The following is a 27,035-nucleotide window of genomic DNA, read 5'->3' as shown; positions in this document are numbered from 1 at the left end:
AAAAAATGCGTTGTAATGGTAGTGCGTTGTAAAAGTTGCGTTGTAAAGGTTGTTCCCCGGCCCAAATAGCAAGGTAAAAATCCCACACATAAAGTAGACTTCGTAGGCGGATCCTGCACTTTCCCAGATGACCTCATTTTTTGCATAGGATTTCCCAACAAAAAATATGTTACCAAAAGTATTTTGGGACAGTTACATTTATGTGGAGATTGCGGGGTACAGAGTCCAGGCAGATGTGAGGCCCACATTAGCTATCCTACACTCACTACCACAAGTTCTTTCAGTAACTCAAAGGCCAGCCTGATTAGCTGATTTTTTTCTTGAGGGAGAGGTAGTCAGGTTATGAGCTTAAACTCAGGTAAGTGCATTCCAGAGCTTTGCACCTTGAACTCTTTCTTGGCAATTCCCGAGCAAGTTAACCACATACAAATGATACATTACAGAACAAATCGAGCAGGTCTCTGAATGTCAGCCATGCTTAAGTCCAATATCATTTGCTGGTTGACATGTTTGCTGATGCAGTGCGCACAGTCCGGCATTATTACTGTAGGACCTTTTGTTGAAAAGGATACAGGTTGCTGCATGAGAGATGTGATGCCATGGAACCTGTACAGCACAAGCCTATCTAGGGAATAGTGAAGCACATACCAGTGGTCGAGAACCCAGAGATATGACTTAAAATCCTTTACAATTTTGGTAGGCAGAATGTAGGGTCCTAACGTATGCTATGAACATTGAATGCACACTCATGCTGTCTTGGTCCTAGATTTTAGGATAAAAACCCACGCCAATGACTGCTGAGAGGGTATGAGTACGTTGCTCCTCACAGGTAATGTTCTAGTTCTAATCTACAGAGGATGGATTTCCCCCAGACACTTTGTTGACCATCATCTCATCACCATATGCTGCATCTTCCACTGAAGTATGCGTCTCCAGAAAGGTAGTTCAAGCAGCAAAGGCGCCCCAATTGTTACTCTGAGTTCACCTTGAGAGTTGCGCGCCTGAATTTTGGTAATTTGAATAAATCTGTCGTCTACTATTATCTATGACGAGAATCAATTTTGATTGTTTATTAAGTGCCTTCGAATGTATGTTAAAATAGAAATCAACAAGCTTCCTTAAAAGGAATAAATACTATTGCTCCACCTGTTTGCAAGTTTCCCTCGATTTGAGTGGATCATGGAAGTGAGGGGTGGAGAGGAAATCTGGTTTGCCTTTGATTACTATATTTTGGTACAGGATTTGAAGTTAGCTACCAGAGCACATCTCCTCTCAAATGCACACATTAAATGGATGCATTTACTAATTCAAGGAAGCCTTTTAAAGTAAACAAAACGTAGGGATTGCATGGCATACAACCCTAAGACTGCATGGAACCGCTGAGCCTGACAGCCTGTCTGCTGAGTTTATTTTCAGTGTCCATTTAGAGGCAAGCCTGAGGATTCAATGCTTTAGTGTGAGAAGTCAGTGGCATTTTTTATTTTACCGATTTTTATATAGCGCCAACTTGACCCAAAGGTATCGGTTATCAGAGCGCTTTACATAGCCCCAGTTGCGTTGCATGAGGACACATTCATTTTTTGTCGGGCACGGGGAGATTAAGTGATTTGCCCAGAATCACAGGAAGTTCAGCGTCATTGCCGAGACTCGAAGCCAGTTCCCCAGATTCGAGGTCGAACGCCCTGGGCCAATCAACTAAGGGAAAGCAGAAAGGCATGAAAAAATGGCCAATTCGCCATATGTGTGATCCTTTCGGGTCATTAAGTAGTAAAATATATAAATAAAGTTCAAATTCTAGCGCTTTGGGGTTGTGCCCTGGTAGTGCTTAGAGACTAGTTTTGGTATACTACACATATCGCATGATTTTCATCCACGTGCAAAATATTGTGGAGTTACTAATATGGACGTTTACATAAGAAAGGAAAGGAGGCAAAATCACCATGGCTGGCTTCATTCGCCATCCATGGACAGCCTCTCGCCGAGCTCAGGACTGTGAAACAATGTCTGCTCTTGTCTCGCCTTAGCTGGTCTGCCCTTGAGCTTCTGGATGGGGCGTAACCATGAGAGGCACTTCTACTGGGGTGGATCGAGCCCGGGAGTCCAAAGATGTGCATGCGGCATGGACAAGAACTGCGCAGACCCCAAGTTCTTCTGCAACTGCGACGCTGAGCACATGCTGTGGTAAGCCCCCTCCCACCCCCTGCAGTAGTCCACCCCATTGATTTGTTATCTCTGGATCCTGTCATGTAAATGGTATCCCAAAGCGCTACATTCGTGGTGAGGAACACATCTCATCCCGGTTCTGTCTGATCTCTTGTCATACCTTTCTTTGCTGTAAATACAGGCGCAGTGATAAAGGACTCCTGACATTTATAGATCACCTGCCCGTCATACAGGTAGTTGTCGGTGACACCAATCGCACCAGCTCAGAGGCCTGGTTTGCAGTGGGACCTTTGCGTTGCTATGGAGACAGTGAGTACCACATTCGACCCTTTTCTATTCCCATCCCACTGTCCAGAGAAAGGGAGTACCATGGTGAGAGCTGAACATGTGTTGCTTACAATGGCATCATCAGGGGTAAGTCTCGTTTATTTCGTGTATTTCAAATTCTCAGGTCATTGTTCTGAGAGATAGAGGTAATGGGGTGAAACTTCATTTATAAGAGATTTCTCTTCGACTCAGGCAGTTGCTTTCAGTAGCATGATCGGTCTTTTAATGTTCAATCATAACCTACATTTTATTGACAAATGGTATTTGAACGTGCATGCCTTTTACGACACTCTAGAGTCACACTTTTTATTGCTCACTGACACCATCATTGTTGCATTTGCCATCAAGGGTTCTCACGTCCATAAGGGAGTACTAATTGATTAGTGTAAGCAGACAACAGAACTACATAACAGGAAGTGTCTGACTGCATCACAGTGGCGGCCCGTCTGCTAAGGCGGAGGAGCGTCGCCCCACTGCTCATTGAGCAGTGCAAAAGAAAAATAAAGTGATAATAACAAGAAGTTATTATCATTTTATTTTTGTTTGCGGGACTCCAGCCAGGTTGGGTGGGGCGGGGCTCGGCCTAACAGTCATGTGCACTTGGCAATTTTTCCACTGGGCTGTGTTGCACAGCCCAGTGGAGAACATGCCCAGCCACCCAGGTACTGCCTGAGTGGCCGAACAGACCGCTCAGACCAATCACAACGCTACTCCTGCAATGTCGTGATTGGCTGGGAGAGTCCGGGAGCCTGGCAATGAGGAGGAATGTGTGGCGGCGGTGGCGTAGAAGGTAAGGTTTATTTGTACTATTTTTCATGCCTCACGCCCCCCGCTTTCACCATCCCTGTACAGAGGCAGCCACCACTGTGCATCACATATCTTTGATCTATCATAGGAGTGCATTTATCTCTCCTCTATATGAACTGTGAACCTCCCATTGGGTGCAATAATGGTGCACTGGCACGTTTTATGCAAACACCTCCCTACTTCCCATCCCTTACCTGTCTCTTATTCAGCACTCCATTCCCCTCCATCAACCTCTGCTCCATGCTGCCATGTTTGCCCACAGTGAGCATGCATGCATGCTGAGGAGCTTTTGTAACAGTTAGAAGCTTGAATGCTGCTGTTTGGTATCTGTTCTGTGTGAAGAAGATATGCTGCCTGCTCTGCCATACAAGTTCTGTGCACTGCTCCCACATGATGCACTGCACTTGGCATGTACACTTTTGTTTCCTCTTCTCCATCTTCTGTTCCTCAGTTACTGCCAGTGTGACATCAGTACCCTCTTGCAGCAGTACTGCAGCACTTGTGTATGTGGGTGAATGATCCCTTCCTCGCTCACAATGATATGGTTGGCGTAGGGAAACAGTCCCACCAATAAATTAGGCTTTTTGCCAAGGTTGCCTCTTTTTGGGATTTTAATTCTTGCAATTGCCTTAGAGGCTGCCTGGTGGCAAGTTAGAAAGTGCTAAATTGCATTTTGATTGATTATGGGTAGGATGTCTTGAAAGCGAGGCTAGTGGAAGCAGGGCTGGCCTGGCCGTGCCACCGGGCATTTTCCCGTGGGCCTTAAGGGTGGGAGCTGGTCTACAAGCAGTGGGGGCTGGTTTTCTTTCTGGGGTCCGGTTTTGCAGCAGTGCTGCAATATCGCCCCCCTTGTAACAAAAGCAGCAGCCGTGGTTCTAAGACGGGGGGCAGCAGTGCTGAAGCGGCAGCAGTGTTTCTCACTAGCACCCCCTCGCCCCCCCAGTCGGTCCAGCTCAATCGCCAGGGCTCGTTTGTGTTTCCAGTCCGGCGCTGAGTGGAAGGTTTGATTATATCTTCAGTCTAGTGCTAAATGGCTAGTAGTGACTCTTGTTACCATTACCTTTGTAGCACAAAGGTGGTACAAGGAAGTAAGGGCCAAACTGGTGCAATTGCCGTCTGTTAAAACACAGCACTGAAATCATAGGCATTATATTGTCTTGAGAGCCACACATTCAAAGCATTGCTGTGAAGACCTGCACTGATGATGTTAATTCCCGGATTTGCGGTCCATTATATGAACTTACTGTGATATCAACTCAACGATGATGCGCACCTCCCACGGAGAGGCACCGCCCAACTGTCCACTTTTTTATTTTATAAACAAACTTTATTGAATTTTCTCTGCCAAAGACATGCTCCAGGAGCCATTTTATACATGTGAGACAGGACAGAGGGCCAGATGTACGAACCATTGGAAATTGTGAGTTGCAATTTGCGCTCGATTACGAGTCGCAAATAGAGAGTCGCAATTTCCAATGTACAACAGTGTCTGAGACTCTGTTTCCGATTCTCAATGGGGTCGCAAATTGCGAGCCTCATGAATATTAAGGAGGCACTCACAATTTTCGATCCCATTGGGGATGGGTGGCCCTCCCAGGTATGGTGGCCTGCTGGGCTCAGTAGACCTCCATGTCTGGGACTGCTTTTAAATGAAGCAGTTTTCTTTTTTAAATGCAGCCCGTTTCCCTTAAAGGAAACTGGGCTGCATTTAAAAACAAAAAATATTAAACGTTTCCGTTTAATATCTTAAGGGCAGGTAGTGGTCCCTGGGACCACTGCCTGCTCCTAAAAAATATTTTCCCCTGCATTTGTAAAGGGGAAGGCTCAGCACACCTCCATGTCTGGGACTGCTTTTATATAAAGCAGTTTAAAAAAAAAATGCAGCCCGTTTTCCTTAAAAGAAACTGGGCTGCATTTAAAAACAAAAAATATTCAACGTTTCCGTTTAATTTCTTAAGGGCATATAGGGGTCCCTGGGACCACTGCCTGCCGCTAAAAATATTTTCTCTTGCATTTGCAAAGGGGAAGGGGCCCCCTGGGGACCCCTTCCCATTTGCGACTGCATTATCACCCTCTTGAATAGGGCGGTAAATTGCGAGTGGTTTGCGACCGCAATTGCGGCTGCAAAGCATTCATACACAGGGCTGAGAGACGCAATTAGGAATGGACGGCCTTGGAATGCCCCTTCCTAATTGCGAGTCTCTAAACACTATTTTGCGAGTGGCAATTTTTTGCGACTCGCAAGTACATCTGGCCCATAATATTGGCATATATATGGAAAATAGTGTTTTTATACATTAATAACATAAACCGAAGAAACAGAAAGAAAAGAAAACTCCTTGCGATAGCTGTAGAAAAAGGAGAAGATCTTGAAAATGTGATGGTCTCCCCGGATGCTGTCCCAACAAACACCCTCTTCATCAGATCAATAGCGGTCCATGCGAAGGTTACACTAAACAGAGATCCGCTCTTCAATGCTTTTTGGGATACAATATACTACTTTGGACACCTTTTCAAGAGCTGCTCATAGCACACCCATCTGGTTTGCACCCAGGATGCATCCTTGAAACTGCATCTTTTAAAATCCTGAAAACTGTTCATCACATACTGGATGATGGAGACGCCTGTTTACTCCTTTGTGTAGATCTGTCCGTGGTCATTGACATGACTGGCACTTCATAATGGCTTCAGTGATAAGGTACAGAGCTGTTCTCCTCCTTTCTCACCAACCACCATTAAATGGTGACGATGAAAATGTTCATCTCAGGAACTACGACAGCAATAAATGATATCCCACAGGGTTCAAACCTAGGCCCTGTGCTGCTCATCGGGTGCCACCATTCATCAGGATGTGAATGACAAACAACTTGATCTAAAAACTTCAGCTCCAGGAGATATGTACACTCTTGGTTAAAAAAAATACTTTCAACAATGTCAAAAAAATTCCTTGGGCTCAACCCAGAAAAACACAAATTTCTGCAAATTTTCTCTAAACATACGAACATACTCAACAATTCTCTTTGGGAAGATTTGGCAACAGAAGGGAGATCACCATCCATGTCACCCTCTATAACATTTGTGGTTTCCACTCTCACTTTCATTTCAGATCTTAACAAAGCTCATCCACTCACTCCAAAAAATCAGCCCCCCATTTCCTTAAACCATCTGAGATTTACCGTAGAAGGCCACGTCGTCTCAAGGTGCGACTTCAGAGCTGCTATCTTAGAGGGGTGCCACAATGTGCTTTAGTCCTGCTCAAAGCAATACTGCATTTCTGCAGCTGGACTGTTCACAGGTTAAAAGGTTTGACCTCACTACATTTATTCTATGTCATCTGTAATGGTACCATTACTATCAAGAATCAATTTCTAATTAGATTGCTTCACCTATAAAGCGTTACATCAGAGCAAACTTTCATCATACCAGGTCAACTTTATCACTGTCCCAGGTGGTCTGATTAATCCTAGATTCTGAAAATTCCTGAAGCTCAAAATGTCTCAACTTTAGAACCTCGTTTGCTTAGAAACAGACTTCTCTTGCTTTTCCCATCCTTGGAAGACTCCCTTGATATCACAATCAAAGCCTCCATTCTTTTATAAGAAGCATTTAAAACACATATTATACACCTCTACCTGATATAATTCACGTCTCAAAATTAGAGACACACTTTCAACCTAATATTTCTAGAGCTGACTATTTCAGAACAATCTGCTAATACCTTGTTACTGTTAACTTTTCAGCTAGAGGTATCTATTGCAATGTCCTCCATTTACGTTCCTTGGAAGGTGTACTAATAGTAATTTTGCCTTGCTATATAAAATTGTTAAATACATAAATCCATCTTTCTAACAAGCTTTTATCGTCGTGCTGTGACAGACTGTCTCCTGCAGATTTCAGCTCTATGGCACAGTGGGTTATCTGAACGTGTGGCGTCCACTCTCCAATGGACATGGACATTATGCCATTATGAAACAGGACACAAGTCCCAGAATTCAAAGAAAAAAGCCTGGATCTTGGAAACTTGGCAGCTATGGATAGATGGGGAAGAGTGAAAGGATGGCTAAGCAGTCAGATTATTTCGACTGAGATGAATCATCAGCACAGGCTACTATGTTCAGACGCTTGTAAATGATATACAAATATGTTCCATCTAAACCAAAGTCGAGTGACGACTTAATGACCACTCTTATACATTATTTCGCCTGCTGCGTGATAGATTAGCATCACACACTATTCCTCTAACACTAAATGATGATCAGTCAAAAGTAATACTTTGCATTAAAAGCCCTGTAGATGGCCTGAGTATGAGTGTCTACCATCAGATATGAAAATAATCGCACCTGAAAAAGTCTGACACTAAGGTCTTTGGTATTTTTTAGGTGCACTATTTACCATCTGTTACGGCCAATGGCATATTGAACCCTCCCACTTAAGCAGCTTAAGCGGGGTCTGGCACTCCGCCCCATGCGCTGATAAACTGAATTTAACTAAACCTACATTTGTTGTTTATGGGCCCTTTCTATCCGCAGGCAAAGTTCTCATAAGTATTACTGTTAAGCAATACCATGGCATGGGGTGTGTGGTAGGTGGGCTCTAATGCCCAGCAAAGGAAACGGAAAATGAGAAATCATGAAAACAAGATAAAAAGATGAGAGAGGAAGAAATAGTAAATGTGTGAACGAGAGAGAAATGTAAGAAAAACTAAATATGAGAGGCATAAGATGGGTAGGTAGAAAGAAAAAAGGAAGGGGCATAGGAAATTAAAATATATAATGGAAAAAAGGCGAAAGGTAAGACAAAAATGTGAAAGTAAGAATGAACGAATGGATGGGAAGGTGAAAGGGGTAATGGAACAATCAAAGTATCAATAGGTTAAAAGAAGTGAATGAAAGGAAAGATGAAGAATGGATGGACAGCCCAACCCTGTCAAGATTCCCGGGTCCATGTGTGATGTGCTGCTCCAGCCCAGGTTTTTTTCTTTGAATTCTGAAACTTGCAGTCATGTTATTCCATTATAAAACAAGACTACAAATCCCAGAAAAAAATAAAATCTAATCCGATTTTGTCATCCTCATTTTTATCTTCAAATCTGTTTATTGAGTTTACACAAAAATAGAAAAAACTAACAGATAAAAGACATGATGCAAAAAAGAAACCCATCGCAAATGACAGAATTCACCATTGTAGTCACATTTCATACAAACCAAGGCAGAATATGGGAGCCAAATAAGGAGAAAGAAGAGGTAATACGCCGTTTCCCCGACAAGGGTTATAGCTGGACACAGTTTTTGATAGGAGTACCTCCATGCAACAACACATCCATACTAAATAGTCGTGTGAGCTCACCCCTAATGGATAGACAAACTAAATAAGGTGTATGTAAGTCTGTGTACATGTTGTTGATAATAAAGTTTTGGGGATAGTATATATCAAACTACAAACAATAAAGGGGTAGACAAACCCAGAATAAAGGGATGATGCGCATAAGAGGTCTTGAGGGGAAGGGGTTAAGGCCTCTCTAGGGGGGGAGGTAAGACATCTCCCTACAGTTCCAGTGAAGTAGGGGAAGAGAAATGTCGACCTCTAGAGTAGGGCACAAGAGGGTCGTCAAAGAGTTGTAAAGCTAGCAAGCGCGGAGGGACCAAGCAGGAGTAGAGAGATGTTGAATCAATGGCTAACAGGTGTGGGTGAATTTGATGTCTGTATGGCAGTAAGTAGCTCGAGGGCCAAAACATGTCACAAGCAGAGGAACCAAGTGGCAAAAGGTGGCGGGTTGGACTTTTTTCAAAATAAGGCAATCGATTGACGTGCTGCACCTAGCATCTGTGATATTAAAAGTCAATCCGAGTGAGTCATGGCTACCAATGTTGACGGCCTGATACCTAACAGAGTCCCTTTCGGGGTGCTAGCAATAGGCAATCCCACAGTGTCCTTGATATGACTGAGGATTTATTTCCACAACAACGTCAAGCTGGGACAAGTCCACCATATGTGAATGAAGTTGCCTCTATCTCCCTGACACCTCCAACAGGTGGAGGGAAAGTTCGCTATCATCGGCTGTATGCGGCCCGGAGTAAAGTGCCATCTCTTCATAAGCTTGTATGCAGACTCGCGCTGGGGGATGCTTTGACAGCTTTTTGGGATGCCGAGCTACAATCTTTCCCAGCTTTCAGGGGGGACCTCTTTACCGAGGTCCATGTTCCATTGTTTTTGATCTGTGTGGGGTTGAGCCATTGTGAATGTTGCACTTTCTAAGTAAGGGAAATCAAGCCCCTTGAGCCCTCAAAACTGTGAACTAGGGTCTCAAAGGCAGTGAGCTGTCTATTCACACCTGATTTTTTGCACTGGTCAAACGTGTCAATTTATCATCCTGGAATAAATCCTGTATTATACGACACTCGCCATCCATCCATGTGCTAAAGGCTCGAGGTTGCAAAGCAGGAGGAAAGATGGGATTACGTGCTATAGGCGTGTGATGGGGGTAGGGAACGAGGTCAAGCCTCGACGGATCGCCAATTTGTCCCATATTTCGAGGACCGTTTTTGTGGGAGTGGCCATGTATGAACTAAGAGGACGAGCCCCCTGAGTAAGCCAGGCTAGGTCCCATAGATGCCTACAGGCCACAGCCCGGTCCATATGGAACCAATGCTTTTCACTCTCCCGAACAACCCATTCTGAAATATAACGAAGATGACAGGCCCAGTAATAATCCAGGAGATTAGAGCATGCTAGCCCCCCTCGATCCCAGGGGAGCAGCAAATCCTTATTAGAAAAGCGTGGGCGAGACTTGCCCCAAATGAAATTAGTTAAATCTCGTTGGAGAGATAAAATTTCACTTTGTGGAATTGGGGTAGGGAGAGTTTGAAATAGGTATAGTATCTTTGGAACGAGTGACATATTGACAGAGTTGATGCGTCCTAGTCAAGGGAGAGGGAGGCCACGCCATCTGCGAATCTCTTCCCGGATGGCGCATCTATAACGAGGCCAGTAGGCTTGAGTCCAGGAAGGGAGCGAAAGGGTCAGGTCTAGGCCTAAATACCGTAATGACTTATCAGACCATTGTAGGGGAATCAGATTTTGTAGATCTCGTATCTCTGGGGCCGGTAGAATGAGATTAAGAGCATGAGATTTGGCTAGGTTAATCTTAAAACCTGAGGCTTGCTCAAAGGAGCGTAAGAGTGCGGCTAATGCTGGGAGAGAAGAGGACGGGGTAGTAAGGGATACAAGAAGATCATCCGCGAAGAGAGATACTTTATGTTCGTGTCCTCCCAGGAGAATACCCGAGATAGCACCCGAGCATCAGATCGCGATCGCCAGAGGCTCCACCACTAGGACAAATAGGAGAGGGGACAATGGGCAGCCGTGCCACGGCGTATAGGGATGGACGATGTAAGGCGGCCGCTAACGCTAATGCGCGTGGTGGGCTGCGTGTAGGGAGCCATCAGTCTGGAAAGCATGGTGGGGCCCAGCCCCACTCCTTTAAGAACCTCCCTGAGAAAGCGCCAGTCCACTCAGTCAAAGGCTTTCACAGCGTCTAGTGACACCAGGCAGGCAGGTATATCTCTATAAAGTCACTCGTAAAGTGAAAAATGCAACTCAGGCACAAGGGAGGATCATCAGAAAGGGCTCAACAGGCCCGTATAAACAGTCAAGAGAGGTAAGGGGTCTCCAGCAGAATGAGCCCCCCAGGCCCAGACCACCCAAGCCTCTCACAGGGGGAGTCGCTTTATCCTCAGTAGTGCCTGGTCATCAGTGATATCGCAGGCCTCTCCAGACCCGGCCGATCCGCCACATCAACAGTCAACTGTGCCAAGAGTTCCCACTATCTCCAAACAGCAGCAACCCCAGCCCACGAATGCTCCCAGGCCCGCAGGGAAAGACCATCCGTTACCCTACGGAAGGACCCACACTGATCTCAGTAGCTGTTCAGGTCCGACATAGTTAGGGTGCAATGTAGATATCACCACTCCCAAAGTGACCCCCAGTGCTCACGAGATCCACAGCCGGGCAATCCTTTAGCCGTGCAAGCCAGAGTGTGCATATCAATGTTCCAGACAGATGCGTCCGGAACGCAGGCCAGCGGGGGACTCAATTTAGATATTCAGTTCGTGCCACCACTAGGTGCACCGCCGCAAAGATTCCAGCCCCAGGATCCGATGACTGAAGAGTATTCACAGGCTCTAGCCCCCTTGAGAGCTCACCGAGTGATGGTATGTAATTAGGCCGGGGGGCAGTGCATCAATGGCTCTCCCAGCAGCTTATTAACAGTGCCTAGCCCGGCCGGCGCTCTCCCCAATGGCAGACCCCGCACTCACTGCAGTCTCCAGGGCGGGGCAGGGCCAGCCTAGCAAAGTCCACTCACGACATCGGGGGCTAAGGGGCCAGGCTGTGTTGCTTCCAGGCCTCTCCACCACGAATACATGACATTTCAGCGCATGCCTTTACAACACGGTCGTTACAACAACTGCGTTGTTACCACTCGTGCCATTACATCCCAAGTCGTATTAACGACTTGCTTTAGGGGGCGCGCTGGAACTAGGAATAGTATTAATTACTATTCCTACTCCAGTTTGTGCAACAGCAGGGAATCCAACACATTCCCTGGTGTTGCATGCCTCCTACAGCAAGTCGTTGATACGACTTGCGATGTAATGGCATGTGTGGCAACAACGAGGTCGTTGCAACGACCTCGTTGTGAAGCCAAGCACTGTGGAAACAGCGTTGTAAACTCTGTTTCCCCTCCACCACCAATCCGCCGCTTTACCTTGGAAAACAGCTCCGGAGCAGGTCCCGGCAGCTCCTCTAATCTGCCCCGCCGCGTGGTGCCGAGCTCCACGGTCGACTCCGGAGGGCCTACTATTCCTCCCGCGGCTCATGCATGCCTGGAGGGCCTCTCTAGGCAGGGCAATGCGGGTGCAGGCCCTGGGCCAACAGCGGAAAGGGAGCTCCAGCCAGCAGGTCCCCAGGCAAGATGATGGCGACACACTCTGCAGTGGCCAGCTCCCGCAGCAGATCGCGGCTCCTCCATCGGCAGTCTTTCCCTCGCAGGGCTGGGTACTCTGTGATGGCCGGCGAGCCCGGCAGCCAGTTCGGAAAGCTTTAATGGGCCGCAATGGAGTGGAGTCTCAGGAAGACACGTCTCACCCCATTCGCGTCCCGGCCACGCCCCCGTCATCCTCATTTTAAGCCTTGCTTTGCTTTCCTCCAGCCAAGAAGAGTTTCATACTGGAACTTGCTTTTAGCTTAGAAATATTCTTCAAGAAGATACATTATAGAGAAATCTCTGTAATGCTGCAAGAGGTTTTATGATAGAAATATACAGACACGTAGGTTAGGTCGGAGAGAGTTTATTCCTGACACAGTAGGTAAATGAATGTCCCATCAGGAATACATGTAACGTTCAGCTCAACCCTGATGGCCCTGGCGAACTGCCTACCAAGGAACCTCCATCACCATGGCATTCTATAACATCACTAGTTGTCCTGGAGACCAAACTCTCTGCAGGGGTCCACTCTTGTAGCGGAAAGCTGGAAGATGGGTCATTTGAGAGGAAGTCAAACTGCAGTATCTTGGGAAGCTTCAGCTTTGTGTTTAGCCAGATGAGGAGACCATCAATTAATGTATGAAAAGTCTGGGATGAGGACAGGTTAGGTAGAGAGAGCATGTTTCCTCTTTCTGTGAAACCTTTGAAACTTCCTGGCACGGATTGTGCTTCAATAAGACGAGGTAAGATAGCAGCTTGAGGGTGACATCTGAGGGTGACTATATCATTGAATTGGGAATGCTCTTTCCAGAGTTCTATAAATCTCTGGGCCTTATTGTGACTTTGGCGGTCTCGGAATGGGGCCGCTGTGCTGCTGCCCTGCTCCAAGAGCACTAAAGCCATTTAAGACCCCCTGCCAGAGCACAAGTTATTTTTACTCTGGTGAGCGGTTCTTTGGCAGTCCCACTGTGGCGCCTTTGAAAAAGGCACCGCAATGGGAGCACCAAAGGCAGTTCCTGCAGGGCATGGACTATCAAGTCCATGCCCTGCAGGAACTGGGAGTGCATGCACACAGGGGGTTACAACATGCACCCCCCTGCATGCACCCCGTGGCATAGAGGCAACAGGGGGCCCTGTAGTGCCCCCTTTGTTTCCCCACCACCAGACTTTTTAAGGAGGTGGCACCGCCATGAAAAGGGTGGCTGCGAGGGAACTACTAATATTATTGGTGGTGTCGCAGCGGCACCACAAGCATATTAGGGGCCTCACACTGTTGCACCACTGCCAGGCCTCCATGATCCCTGGTGGCAGCAGTGGTCCCGTGGCGGATAACCGCCACAATCCTAATGCAGCGGACGGACCGCCACAACGAGTTCAGCAGACCATTGGATCGCCAAACTCGAAATAAGGGCCTATGGCATTCCTTCTTCCTGATTAGTTAAGAGTAGATCACAAGTTAGAGGCTTAATTGTTGGGCCTGGTGTTTGTAATAGGCATTAGCAAAATGTGTGTCTACTGTTATGAGATGGTAAAGGCCATGTCTGTGTATCCTCTAGGAAACAGATGGAACACGGTTTCGTTCAACAGAGGAGCCAGCCTGATCTTCCCAACCTTCAATCCCGGCTCAAGCTTGGACATCTCGTTCTACTTCAAAACCACATCTTCATCTGGGGTCTTCCTGGAAAACACAGCCTACAGAGAATGGCACTACATGCGCAGGAACTACATCCGGATAGAACTCAACAGTAAGTCTTTAGAATTCTACTATCAAATGGACAAATTGATTTGAGAGAACAGAGAGAAAAATGTCAGTGGAAACATGCACTCACAGAGTTGACATAATGTAAATTGACATTAAGCGCTCCAGTGCATCAGATCTTGTGTTCATCTTTTTGAATTAGAGGCTACAGTTCTGTGTTAGCCTACCCCAGTGCTCAACACTCAGTATGTTTGAAGGCCATATGTAAGCAGCACAGCTGAGTGCACCTGCTATAAAATACAGATCCTATAGTTCATCATTGTGGGGTGAACAGAAATGTTGACGCTCACAGGCTATTGCCAAACACAGTGGGCGGGTGGTGCTTCTTTGACCAAAAACGCAATCTATAGTGAGGTAGAGGACTACCACACCTTGTGTGCCATGAAACACAAAGAAGACTACACTTGGATGTACATACACAATTTGGGTCTCATGAAGAACTGCTTCCCTGATACCATATTTCTGCTCAGAAGGAACACTATGCATTAATTGGTACCCAATGTTTTGGTCTTTGAATTATTGGAGAAATGGAGTCAACAATGCATCCATCTAACTGTGCTAGTCCCTACTTCACACGTTTCACTGGTGGTGGGTGAGAATCTTCTGAAATGTAGCTGTTAACACCACGAGCAGAGTAGTGCATTGAACTCATTTCTGACAGGCTTGTGCTTCTAAAAAACTCCAGAGGGCAGGAGAAAAGTCAGTCACATCTTAGGATAATACACGGAAAATCCTAATTGTTCCAAAATCCAGCCTACACCAAATGGGCATGCTCCTCTGAAAGAGAAACAATTGCTTTCTCTATACAAATCCCCTGGATTGACGTATAGCAGCACTGTCCCACCTTACTCATCACCAAACAATATCACACCCAAGGTTGAAGGATTGTAGGACAGTAGATTAAAACCAAGCACACATTCATGCTACCAGACCACATTCAACCTGTCTCGTGGCACCCGGAAAGAAAAGGGTTCGCAGAGAATAACCAATCATACAAATGCAGATACTAAATGTAAATCTTCAATCATCAGGAAGCCGATGATGACCACAGCAGAAGAAAACAAGCGACATGAAACACAGCCAAGAAAATGTTTCTAATCAACTCCCTGTCGGCAGCAAAACAGTATCTTGATGAACATGCATCACTGAAAACTTTATATTTGAACTTCTCGGTATCCTGGGAAAATCATTTGCTATCCACAAATCCGAGGTGCTCCGAAAAAGCCATCAGATCTTCACACATTGCTGGGCTTCTGGATAAGGAGGGGAAGATGTTTTGGTTATGACCATCTTTTGTCGGGTCAGTAGCTCGTCATCTAGGCAGCATCAGTACCACCACTTATATCCAGGGCCTGTGGGCATACCGGGGCATCGGCTACTTTCAGAAAGTGACAGGCGGAAGCAGGGAAGGGATAGGAACAAGTGCAGCACCAGTAGGGGTTCCTTTTTTATTAATAATTAAGGGGTACATGCAAAGTCAAGATAAACACTTACTAATTATTAAAAATCAATCAACAACCTGCCCGTGATAACCCAACGACAGGAAGCTGCTCTGTTCTCTCTGTTTTCGTGTATTTCTACATGTCGTGAATGCCATGTGCACGGATGGAACCTCTCTCTAAACCCGCTGCTTGGCCATGCCAGACATTCCCGCAACAGACTGGGGGGAAGTGGAATGTCAATGCTATCCTGTCCTAGACAACATGAACAACAGGAAGTGAGATGTTTCTATTTATTTCTGTAACAAATGTATCAGAAAAATAACCTGAACGCCTTTTTCTGCAAGGTTTGCCCTACATTACGACGCCCTCTTGTGAAGAGACCATGCAGCAAGATAAGTGAATGACCAGAGGTGACATAGCTCTTTGCTTCAGAGCAATCGAATCCTTTCTGCTTAGTTCTCAATCTTTTTTCCGACTTCTTTTGTGTAATAAAAAGGGTCTGAAGATAAAAACATTTAAGTCATCTTTGCCAAGTAATAAGAAATATGCTTTTCCTGTTTCTTGCTGCGATCAAAATAAATGTCGATTGTTATAACCACGGTCTGCACTCAGTGACGTGGCATTACATATTTATTTTTCAGCGACAACGGATCTTGTTTTCATTTATGACATCGGGAGGGGAGATGAAAATGTGACTGTGAGATACCCCTTCCCTCTCAATGACGACGAATGGCATCAGGTGAAGGCTGAAATGAACGTGAAGCTGACCAGGCTGAAGGTGGATAAATTGCCATGGGTGGTGAAGCTGACCCCATACCAAAGCTACATCAACCTAACCTTTGACCAGCCCCTTTATGTGGGTAAGTTTTGTAACTGAAGAAAGGTGCTGTCGTCATAGGTAGACCAGGAGCCAGAGATGTATTTAAGTAGATTTATTGTTCAAGTAAGATGGTACATGGTGCCCCACCGGGAGCAGCATCCTGCTGCTCAGCCCCACTCAATCTAACTGAACCCTCATTCAAAGCATGCACACACCCAACATTCTATGACATCACACTCATGCAGGCTGAGCAGCCAGGACTAGTAAGTATAGGATGTAACATATCTCCTTCCTTTAGAAACAATTAAAACAACAAATAGCAAATTGAAAGAACAATATCACATTTCGTCACTAGGAAATAAAATCGGTTGGATCACGAAATAAGTAAATACATACCTAGATCACAACATCAATCAATTAGCATTTTAGGATATTAAGATCAACAAAATCAAATAAATGATATGAGATAAATGATTTCTCTCTAGATCACATAAGAACATATAGCATAATAATAGTGTTCTTCATATAGAATGGTAATGAAACATGTAAGGTCACATTAAAAATAACACATGTTTCATGCAGGGTGCCATCAAAACATATGGCAAATGTTTCAGGAAAAATGCACTCAAAAACACTTACCCAGTACACCCTGAAGAACGTCACAACACACCTATCTCCCTCTGCTAAAGAACATGAAAATACACATAATGTCAACATCGTGTTTGTATAGCAAATAACAATTATATTTGCCAGTCCTTACAATTACCATGACATTTACCTACGATTGTGACAAAGTTAAGCTCCTGTAGTCTTTATTTTGCAGTTTCAAAATATTTTATGGCATTGATTATGGCGTTGAAAAACAAAAAGTGATCAACAAAATACTGCTATTGCCATTTTGAAGTGAATACATAATATTATAAAAAATATATAATAAATAGGTATGGCCTTAAGGCATGGTTAAACAGATATTGCTTTCAAAAAGATGATTAGAATGTCTGCATTTCAAGGTCTGTGTTATTAAAATATGTTGACAGGGGTCAGTTGCTTGCCTTTTAACTGGCCCTCTTCAGGACCCCCAGTCGTACCACAAAAAAAAAATGTGTGGTTTGCATTTTTCTCTACTATTTTTCATGCTTAAAATAATTCCTATTTTGCAGAGAAACAAATTACTCTCCAGACTTTATTAGATTTTCTAAACTACAGAACATTCTTGGTGTGTGAATGTCTTTTTGACCAATAGATGATGGTTCAGCCCAGCATTGGTTGCCACAAACTATAAACGTTTTAGACTAATCACAGCTGATAGACCACAGTGTCACAGGGAGGGAGTGCCAACTGAAACGTGGAGTATATAGGGGGGTTTCCTGATCACATTCTTTACTAGAGTGATAGCACATGAGCATGATAGGGACCTGAGTTTGGCTCAGGTGCCAAAGGAATGCTATTAATGCCTCCATTAAAATTTGGAGTTTCAGAGGCACCAAAGTATACAAGCAGCAGTACTAGGACTGGGCAGGACTCCCCCTGCAGGAGTGAAGTGTATCACAAGCATTGGTAAATGCATTAGGTTTTGCCTATTTGATTACTGATGTTGTAAGTTGTAGCTTGCTGAGTAGCTTGCTGAGCAGTTGTACAATATAAGTTACAGAAGTGTGTTAAAGTGTTATGACTCGTTTATGTACAAAAAGGCAATATATTGTGTTGTTACTAGTGGTATAGTGCGGACAATTAATAGCTAAATTTTGAAAAACCTAAAAACCTTTGCTGCACATCTTTCCTCTATTCTGTACACTAAAATATGCAATGAGTAACAACATTGAGCAATTCAGAGCAAGGCATACCAATAAAAGCAGGTTCATTTTATGCAGCTGAAAGAAGTGGTTAGGCATCAGATGCAAACTCCTTTCAGCACCACTGTAATATTAAGCCACGAGAAAGTCCTTTGGTCAGTTCTATCCCAGGATGGCACTCCCGAGCAGACAGTCAGGCCTCTTGGCTATGCAAGGAGGCGGATGCTAAAAGGTAGGGGTCACTGAAGATAGTGGTTGGCAGAGCAACGGCACTTAGACCCTTGCAAAGAGCAGGTAGAAGACCAAGGTTGCACTGTGTTTGCATTTAAGGCAAACTGAACCCAGCACTAAGTGGGCTTCTGGAGAAGAGGTTCTTGGAACTACCTTTGCTGATGGGGATGGGAGGGGACAGGACTACTGGAAATGCAAATGCAGTGACCCCTCCAAATATCATTGTTCCAATAACAATAGTTGAACTTCCAGCTGATTTATCCATGTGACGGGTATTCAACATGGTGGCCAAAAAGTCCAGTAGGCGTTGAAGTGGGTAAGGGTGGTATTCCACAGCCTACACATATGAGTCCAGAAAGAATGCATCCCAGTGTGACGTGTTGAGTACATTTGTTCAGAAAGCATGAAAAAAAAATGACATGCGCACGCCAACCGGTTATTCCAGCAAATGGCAGGGTTTTCAACATGTGATGATCTATGGATTCTTGCTGAGAGTTTGCAAAAGGATGTGTGAACAAGCTTGGCTTTAGCCTTGAGCCGAATTAACATGTTTGCTGATGGCAAGTAATATCTAAGCTGCCTTTAGCATTAGCACTAACTAGGGTGACTCGGCGTACCGGATTTGCTGGGACAGTTCTGGTATTCCACCAGCTGTCCCTTCAGATTTCGACAAAGTTAGCTCCTAGGTTCATTCAAAATTGTAGTCCATCTTCTATGTTTGTTAAATGTCATGGTGTTCAGGTTTAACCTGTGCAGGGCATGCGCTGCTCTGCGAGGCATGCTCTATTGAGGCATGGAATAGAAGCTCCACCCATTTTCTGCCGATCGTTTTAATTGGCTCCTATTACTGTCCTTTCGAAATCGTTGGTTTTCATTTGTGAATAGGCTTACTACCGCCTTGTCTGCATAAGGACATGACTTTTTACTTGTGGCGTTACACGTTCTGCTTTCTCTAGCCGGTGAGCACTATTTTCTTTAATGATCTTCCCCAATTCCACCCACGACGTCACAGCACGCCGCCCGCTTTTATATTGGTATGTATAATGTATTTATTTAATTTGCAGCGCTGTCCACTTTCACTTTAGTGGCCGTACTTCTTTATTTATTTAATTTACATTGCGGTCCGCTTTCTATTTAGCAGCTGCGCTATTTTTTTTAGTGAAAAAGCCCCATACTGCTCTTTCACTTTAATGTTGGCCACGGCTTTTGCTTCAGACGCTGCTCACTGCAACCTGAATACGGCGAGCAGCATCTAAAGAAAGGGGCGCAGCCACCGTTAAAGTGGTCTCGCATTTGTGAGAGTTTGAGCTATTGCATTAGTAATAACAATGCCTTTTATATATGTGTTGCTTTTAAAAACGCATAAATAAAAGGCATTGGGCCATATGTAGGAAGCCAAATTGCGATCGCAAATGCTGAAATTTGCAGAATTTCAGCGTTTGCTATCGCATTTTGGGCAGTGTGCTATGTAGCACACAAAAACCCACACGCAAAATAAGGAATTGCAAAATTTGCGATTCCTTATTTTGCGAATGCATTTAAGGAATCCCAAATTGCGATTCCTTAAAGGCAATGTAGGAAGCACCCAAGTTATGCGATTTTGGCTTAAGGAATCGCAAATTACCACCAACTTCAGGTTGGTGGTAATTTGCGATTTCTTTGAAAAATGCACTTTTTTGCATTTTTCAAAGTGCCATGTGGCGCACATACATGCCCTTAGCGCATGTATGTGCGCCACATGTGCACACATGTTTATTTCAGGGGTGCAAAAGGGTGTCTTATTGACACCCTTGCAACCTTGAAATTGCATTCTCAATTTGCGATTCTCTAATTGAGAATCGCAAATTGAGAATGTCTTTCTATTCATTCCTATGTGCCTTCTAGCCCATAGGAATGAATGGCAAGTTATTCCTTATTTGCGAAATATTTTGCTAATCCTACCTACATTGCATTTTGCGATTCTCTAATTGCGATTACCTAAAAATCGCAATTTGAGAATCGCAAAACACGTTTTTCCTACATATGGCCCATTGTCATTTACAATGCCAATAGCTTAAACTCTCGCAAATGCGAGACCTACTGCATTGAAAATGCTTGTTGGTTTTTCAAATCTGGTCACCCTAGCACAAACAGTCCCAAGGGCATTGGAGTTTTGAGCAGCAATTGTTCGTTTTAAAGTGAGAAAATTAGTTATAAGTTTAGATTGAGGAGGGGGCGTGGCCTGGCGCTCAGCAAGATGGCCGCGCAGTAGCGTTGCTCTGCCGGCCACCGAAATCATCCTTTCAAAATCCTTCCCCTACCGGGCTATCTCTGGCCGGTGCCTGCGTGGAGGCGAGTGCTGAAGCCGTAGACGACCTGGCGGCGTGTTTATCGAAGGCGTGGCTCTTCTCGGAGGCGGAGAGCGACTGACGGGCCCTGCAGGCTCCGACTGTGATGGCGGCCGAGCGGTGGTGAGATCCCCGAGAGCTCCTGGCGGCGACCGCTGTCTCGGCGGCGACGATCTGGGGACCCAGGGAGCCGCGAGGACAGCAGCGACAGAGCAGCGGGACGCGTGCTGCACGGCAGACCGGATCCGACAGCGCGAGGGCAGCGGTGAGCGGAGGGGATTGCTGAGACGCGAACGGCGCTCTGGGGTGAGCGAGCCGCCGGCGTCAGCCTGAGCTCGCGAGGGCTGGGCTCCGCATGTGGAGGGTCCGGCGCTGTGGACTTCTGGGGCCAAAATGAGAGCGTAACGTGAGCACGGACCTCCAAGGCTCCTTCTGTATGCGAGTCCCCTTCAGGCCCAGAGTGCTGGCTGGTCTAGGTCCTGTGTGTGGGCGGCGTGGCAGGCTGCTTCTTCACGTTAATACCGGCTGGGTGTACCGCGCACTGTGAGCGCTGCCAATCGAGGAGCTCTTTTGCGTCTTTCGTGTGATACCTGCGCCTAGTGCTGAAGCTGGACAGAGGGAGAGTGTGGGCACGGCCTATATCCGTTGTGGAGAAGGTGAACGGGGGGCACCGCTCTTTCTGCGCCGCAGGTCACTGGACATAAGGGGCAAGAAAGTCGTAGATACTTACCTTTGAGATACGGGGGCGTTCCTCTGTGTGGAGAGTGGCAGTGGGGTGCAAGACTGGTGACGACGAACGCATTGGCATCGACCTTGCGGTCCGGGGCCATCTTTGCGCGTGGCACGTGTTCGTCTCTCCCCTGCGCCCGGCGCGGGCGGTGGCACTTCTCATCTGAGAAGGACTCTGTCTCCTTAGTACACCATGGGCAAGCCGGATAAGTCTCAATCCCGACTAACTTTTGAACAGCGTAAAGGTGGCAAATCTTCGCAGACGGTGGTCTCGGAGCTGGAATCGTCAGATGGGGCGCCCACTGCGCTGGAAAAGTCATTGGCTGCTATACAGGCCAGCCTTCAGGCCATTGACGGCAAGGTTGAGGCTCTCAACGGCAGGATGGACCATTTTTCTGCAAAATTAGACAAACATGCGGCGCGGATTGGAGAGGCGAAGCTCCGCATATCAGATGCCGAAGATGGCCTTCAACAACTTACTGCGAAAAACACAGATATCACGAAACTTTTGGCTGTCATACAGGCGAAGAACGAAGATATCGAAGCGCGCTTGCGACGCAATAACGTGCGCATTTTAGGTGTGCCGGATTCGACCAATGTGGGGCGCCTAGAGGATTATGTGGAGACTCTATTGCGGGACATTGGTGGCGCTGACACTCTCTCAACAATGTTTGCGGTGGAACGTGCACATAGATCCCTGGCGGCGCGCCCTCCGCCTGGAGCCCCCCCAAGGCCAATCATCACTAGGTTATTGAATTTCAGAGATAGGGACACAGAGCTGTGCATCACCCGCCTGAAGGGCACAGTCTCATATCAGGGAAACGTGTTATCATTTTATCCGGATTTCACGGCCACGGTGCAGGCAGCGCGTAAGGAGTTTCAGGGTGTTAAGAAGCTGCTTCTGAAAGACCAAGTTCCATATGCCATGCTCTATCCAGCGCGTCTGCGCATTGGTGAGACTGATCAAGCCAAGATCTTCGCGAACCCGACGAAGGCAATGGAATACGCCAGATCTCTCTGCAAGCGACGGGGCTCTCCGGCCCCCACATCGGACATTGGAGATTGAACAGTAGGGAGCCTGCAGATGTGTTTGCTGGCTCCATAGAAACGTGTGTTTATTAGCGACCTATGCTATGTAGAGGGGTCGGGTGGTCTGGCAGCGCTGTGGCTTGGGTGGATTACACTTGGGCCACGTGGTACATCCGGGGGGGGAGACTTCTGGCTCTGCTGTTCTACATCAAGTTTATGGGCTATTGTGCTACACGGCTGGTTGAGGGTGAGTGGTTGCTTCGAGCTTGAAAATGGGGGAGCTCTGAGCCTTCGGGGGGATACGCCTCATGTGTCTCCTGTTTTTAAGCTGTGGATTGATGCGGCCGGTGCGGTCCGGCGCGTGCTTGCCTGCAGGCTCGGCGGGATGGCTCTTGGTGGGGAGATCATGATACTTTCACGGTGGCCCCCTCCCTGCTCGATCGGGAGGTGGACTTCGCCACTACGCCCCCTATGGGTATACCCCACCTGATGCACGTCCTCACTTTGGTTTTGTTGAGAGGGGTTATAATGAGGGGATATGTCTTTGGCAAATTGGGGATGCTAAAGTTGGTGGGGGGAGGGGGTGTTGTTAAGTTTTTATTTTGTTTATTACAGGTACAGTGGTCAAGTTGCGAATCTAGAAAGTGGTCTGTATTGTCAATGGTGCATCATGATTGTAAGTCAGCATTCGGAGAACTGGTTGAATTGCCTATATAGATAATGGGGAAAGGTATAATTGCATAACTTGGAATATTCGCGGGTTGAACACCCCCAAAAAAGTCAGACAGGTGTTGGCGCACTTAGATAGGCACGATGTGAAGATTGCTCTTTTACAGGAGACACATTTGTGCAAACAAGCAGAAGACAGGATAGCACATAGATGGGCATCTTTTAGATTGGCCTCTTCGTTCTCTACTTATTCCAGGGGCGTGCTTATCCTTATTAAAAACAAGGTACAGACACGAAAGGTCGGTGGGCCATGGTACAAGGCAAGCTGGGAATGATAGTGGTGACGTTGGTAAACATGTATGGTCCAGTGGTGGATGATCCGACACCCTTTTTGCAAATGTTTAATGTTCTGCGGGGATGGCCTGAGTCTGCAGGCCTATGGGGAGGCGACCTAAATACACACCTTAATCCCCAAGTGGATAAATCCAACCCCTCAGGCGCGCGCACGATTAAGGTTAGCCAATGTATAAGAGATGCCATGGTGGAAATGGGACTGATTGATCTATGGCGCTTACATAACGAGGGGACATTGGAAGGCACACATATCACACCAGCGTTTAATAGTTGGTCTAGACTAGACTATTGGTTGTTGAATACCGAGGCCAGTGGATGGGTGGAGAGGGTCCATATGATTCCACGTACATTATCTGACCATAATCCTGTCATTCTCACCGTCTGCATCCCCATGAATCCACATCGCCCTTATACATGGCGGTTTAGGGCGGAAGCATTACTTGATCCAATATATAATGATGCTATTAGAACTGCTATTGTACAATACTTCCAATTGAATGTAGGCTCAGTGGATAGGCAGGCCACGTTATGGGAAGCATTTAAAGCGACTATAAGGGGCGTGTGTATAGGCACCGCAGCGGGGATCCTAAAGGACATTAGAGGCCAGTTATCCAAAACGGAACGAGCTTTGGAGGTGCTTGAGCAACAATATTCACAATTGCCTTCCTCCGACAAGCTGGCGCGCATACAGGATACCTTAGCAAACTATAATAAACTAGCTGATTCGGAGATGCGATATATAGGTAGAAGGCGAGTGGTCCGGGCATATGGGGAAGGGGGGAGACCGGGCAGAAATCTGGCTGAAAAGCTGCGTACTAGAATAGACAGTCCCTTAATCGATCACATTATTGACACTCATGGCACGGCGCACTACACAACACCTGCAATAACAGATCAATTTCAGCAGTTTTATTCATCTATGTATACCACACGGGGTGGAATGGATGCTGAGGATATGGACGAATACCTAATGGACACGGCCTGTGCGTGGCTCTCGGACGCCCATAGAGAATACTTGAGCCGGCCCATTGATGAAACTGACGTAAGAGAGGCTATTCTGTCTCTCCCTAATAATAAGGCGCCTGGACCCGATGGCCTTACGGCAGAGTTCTACAAAGCCTACGCAGACCTCTTGGTCCCCTATCTACTGGAGATGTATGCGGAAGCCCATGAGACTGGGATACTTCCTCCGTCCCTACGACAGGCCTTGATCATTACTCTCCTGAAAAAAGACAAATTGCCTACACGCTGTGACTCTTATCGCCCCCTTTCGTTAATAAACCTGGATGCCAAAATATTGGCAAAGATCTTGGCCGCAAAAATCCAGCCTCTAATGCCTCTTCTGGTTCTTCCGGACCAATCTGGGTTCATTCCGGAGCGCTCCACTTCCCATAATTTGCGCACCATTTTTGCTATGTTCCACGTTCTTAACCCCAACTTGTCTGCTGCTGCGGTAATGCTGGATGCCGCTAAGGCATTTGACTCCATAGAATGGAAGTATATGTTCCACATATTGCATAGAATGGGCTTCCCCTTTGTACTGACACGTTGGATACAGGTACTGTATACAGACGCGTCTGCGAGAGTGAGGGTGAATGGCCTTACGTCCGAACCCTTTAGCATTGAACGCGGTACTAGTAAGGGCAGTCCCCTGTCCCCCCTCCTTTTTGCTCTTGTTCTGGTACCTTTGGCCTGTAAAATCCGGCAAGGTCATAGAGATGCTGCTCTTAATTTTAATAACCGTCCGGTGGGGATCTCCATGTACGCGGACTATATGGTTTTGTTCGTCCGTGACCCTCAGATTCATCTATCTCCGATTATACGGGAATATATTAAGTTTGGTCTTTTTGCTGGTCTCCAGATTAACTGGGAAAAATTGGTCATCATTCCACTAACGCAGACTACGCCTTCACCCCAGTTAGAATACCCATTACTATGGTCTGAAGATCCAGTTAAATATCTGGGCGTATGGGTGCACCCAGATCCTGATATTGTAATTAAAGAGAACTATGGCCAAGCATATAGCACGCTGGTGCAACAAGTGGATAGATGGTCCCATCTTCCTTTATCACTGGCGGATCGAATTGCAGTGATTAAAATGGTCATACTGCCTAGGTTTTTGTATCTGTTTTGCAACATTCCAATAAAGCTGAACAAACATTTTTTTAAAACAGTGCAAACTCAATTATTGCGCTTAGTATGGGGGGATAAGCAGCCTAGAATTAGCTGGCTCACATTGTCGCTTACATATGATAAGGGGGGATTTGCTGCTCCCGATTTTTATGTATACTATCTCTGCGCACAGGCCCAATATGCTTATTATTGGTTTAGATCTCATGACTACATTCCACACGTAGCAGTAGAGGACGGGGGCGCTTACCCTGTATCCTCACGCACACACGTAGACAGACGCCCAGAACAGAGATCAACACGATTGATACCACTGTTGCGGCTTGGCAGGCGATTGGCAAGCGTGCGCATAAACTACCTCTATATGCCCCAGCGCTGCCGCTTGCTGGACACGCGGCTATGTCGGTCACTCAGGAAAGAGGGCCCATAACTGAGCTGAAGGAAGCTGGCATAACGCATATGAGCGATCTTTACCCGGGGGGTAGATATCTCGCGGACGAGGACCTCCAATATATACAAAACCCCACTCCGCACTTTCGATACACTTGCTACAGACTGAAGCGCGCGGTAAAAGAACATTATGCTGAGTTCCCTGAAGAGCCCGATACACTTAAATCGCTTCAGCTGTTATTGGTAGCCCCAACCAGGAAAAAACTAATTACTAAGTTATATAAAGCAGTGCAGGAGGAAACGGTTCGGGGACCAGACAAAAGTCTGGAGAGATGGAATGCTGTAGTGATTCCCTCGATTAGTGCAAAAGAGTGGGAACAGATTTGTATGCTGACGGGTCGCCTGACCCCAAATGGGAATTTAAGAATTATTCATTTTAAATTCCTTCACCAGGTGTACCATACTCCTGTCAAGCTACGTAGGAGGGGGCTGCGGGATACTGACCAGTGCCGCCGATGTGGGCGGGACGGTGCTGATTTTCTCCACCTTGCTTGGCAGTGTGCTCCAGTGTTCAATTACTGGGAGACTGTGACCACACGCATACATACTATGACAGGTCAAATACTGCAATGCACGCCTTTGGTATGCCTTCTTGGACATGTCCCTCACTTGAAGGCCGTCATGGGGAGGTTTGTGCGTGTGGCCCTCTTGCTTGCTAAAAGGCGAGCGCTGTTCACGTGGGAAAGCAAAATGGCTCCGAAGGTTGATGAATGGGTTAAGGATCTGGTGTACTGCCGCGAGCAGCTGGACCTCTATGCTGAGGAGTTGCCAGCGTCATCTCGACCCAGGGACATTTGAGCCCCTTTGAGAGACTACTTGCTAGCACAGTCTGATACTGCGCCCGAGTGAGGATGTATGGTATGACGCAGTATGGCTGTGGTACCCCACAAGCACCAGAACGGGATAAATCTACAATATGTAAAGGAAAAATCAGATGCGAATGTAACATATCTTGACCATGAAAATGTACCTGACTTTGATTATTGCTTTTGTTTTCATGATGCCATTGTATTTGTATTGGT

At 46.3% G+C, this 27,035-nt stretch overlaps 1 protein-coding gene across 1 annotated transcript in view; it reads left to right on the top strand.

The window, feature by feature from the left end:
• Window positions 1–27,035, top strand: part of CNTNAP1 (contactin associated protein 1) — a 379,706-nt gene that overhangs the window by 307,088 nt on the left and 45,583 nt on the right. The window contains exons 14-17 of the mRNA XM_085608996.1: window positions 2,025–2,181; window positions 2,345–2,472; window positions 13,837–14,025; window positions 16,123–16,341. Of these exons, the coding sequence (XP_085465122.1) occupies window positions 2,025–2,181; window positions 2,345–2,472; window positions 13,837–14,025; window positions 16,123–16,341 (693 nt within the window). The remainder of the gene's footprint in view (window positions 1–2,024; window positions 2,182–2,344; window positions 2,473–13,836; window positions 14,026–16,122; window positions 16,342–27,035) is intronic.

Source organism: Triturus cristatus, chromosome 1_1 (assembly GCF_964204655.1).
Source record: "Triturus cristatus chromosome 1_1, aTriCri1.1, whole genome shotgun sequence".
NCBI classification, from domain to species: domain Eukaryota; kingdom Metazoa; phylum Chordata; class Amphibia; order Caudata; family Salamandridae; genus Triturus; species Triturus cristatus.
This window is presented reverse-complemented; position numbering and strand designations above follow the sequence as displayed.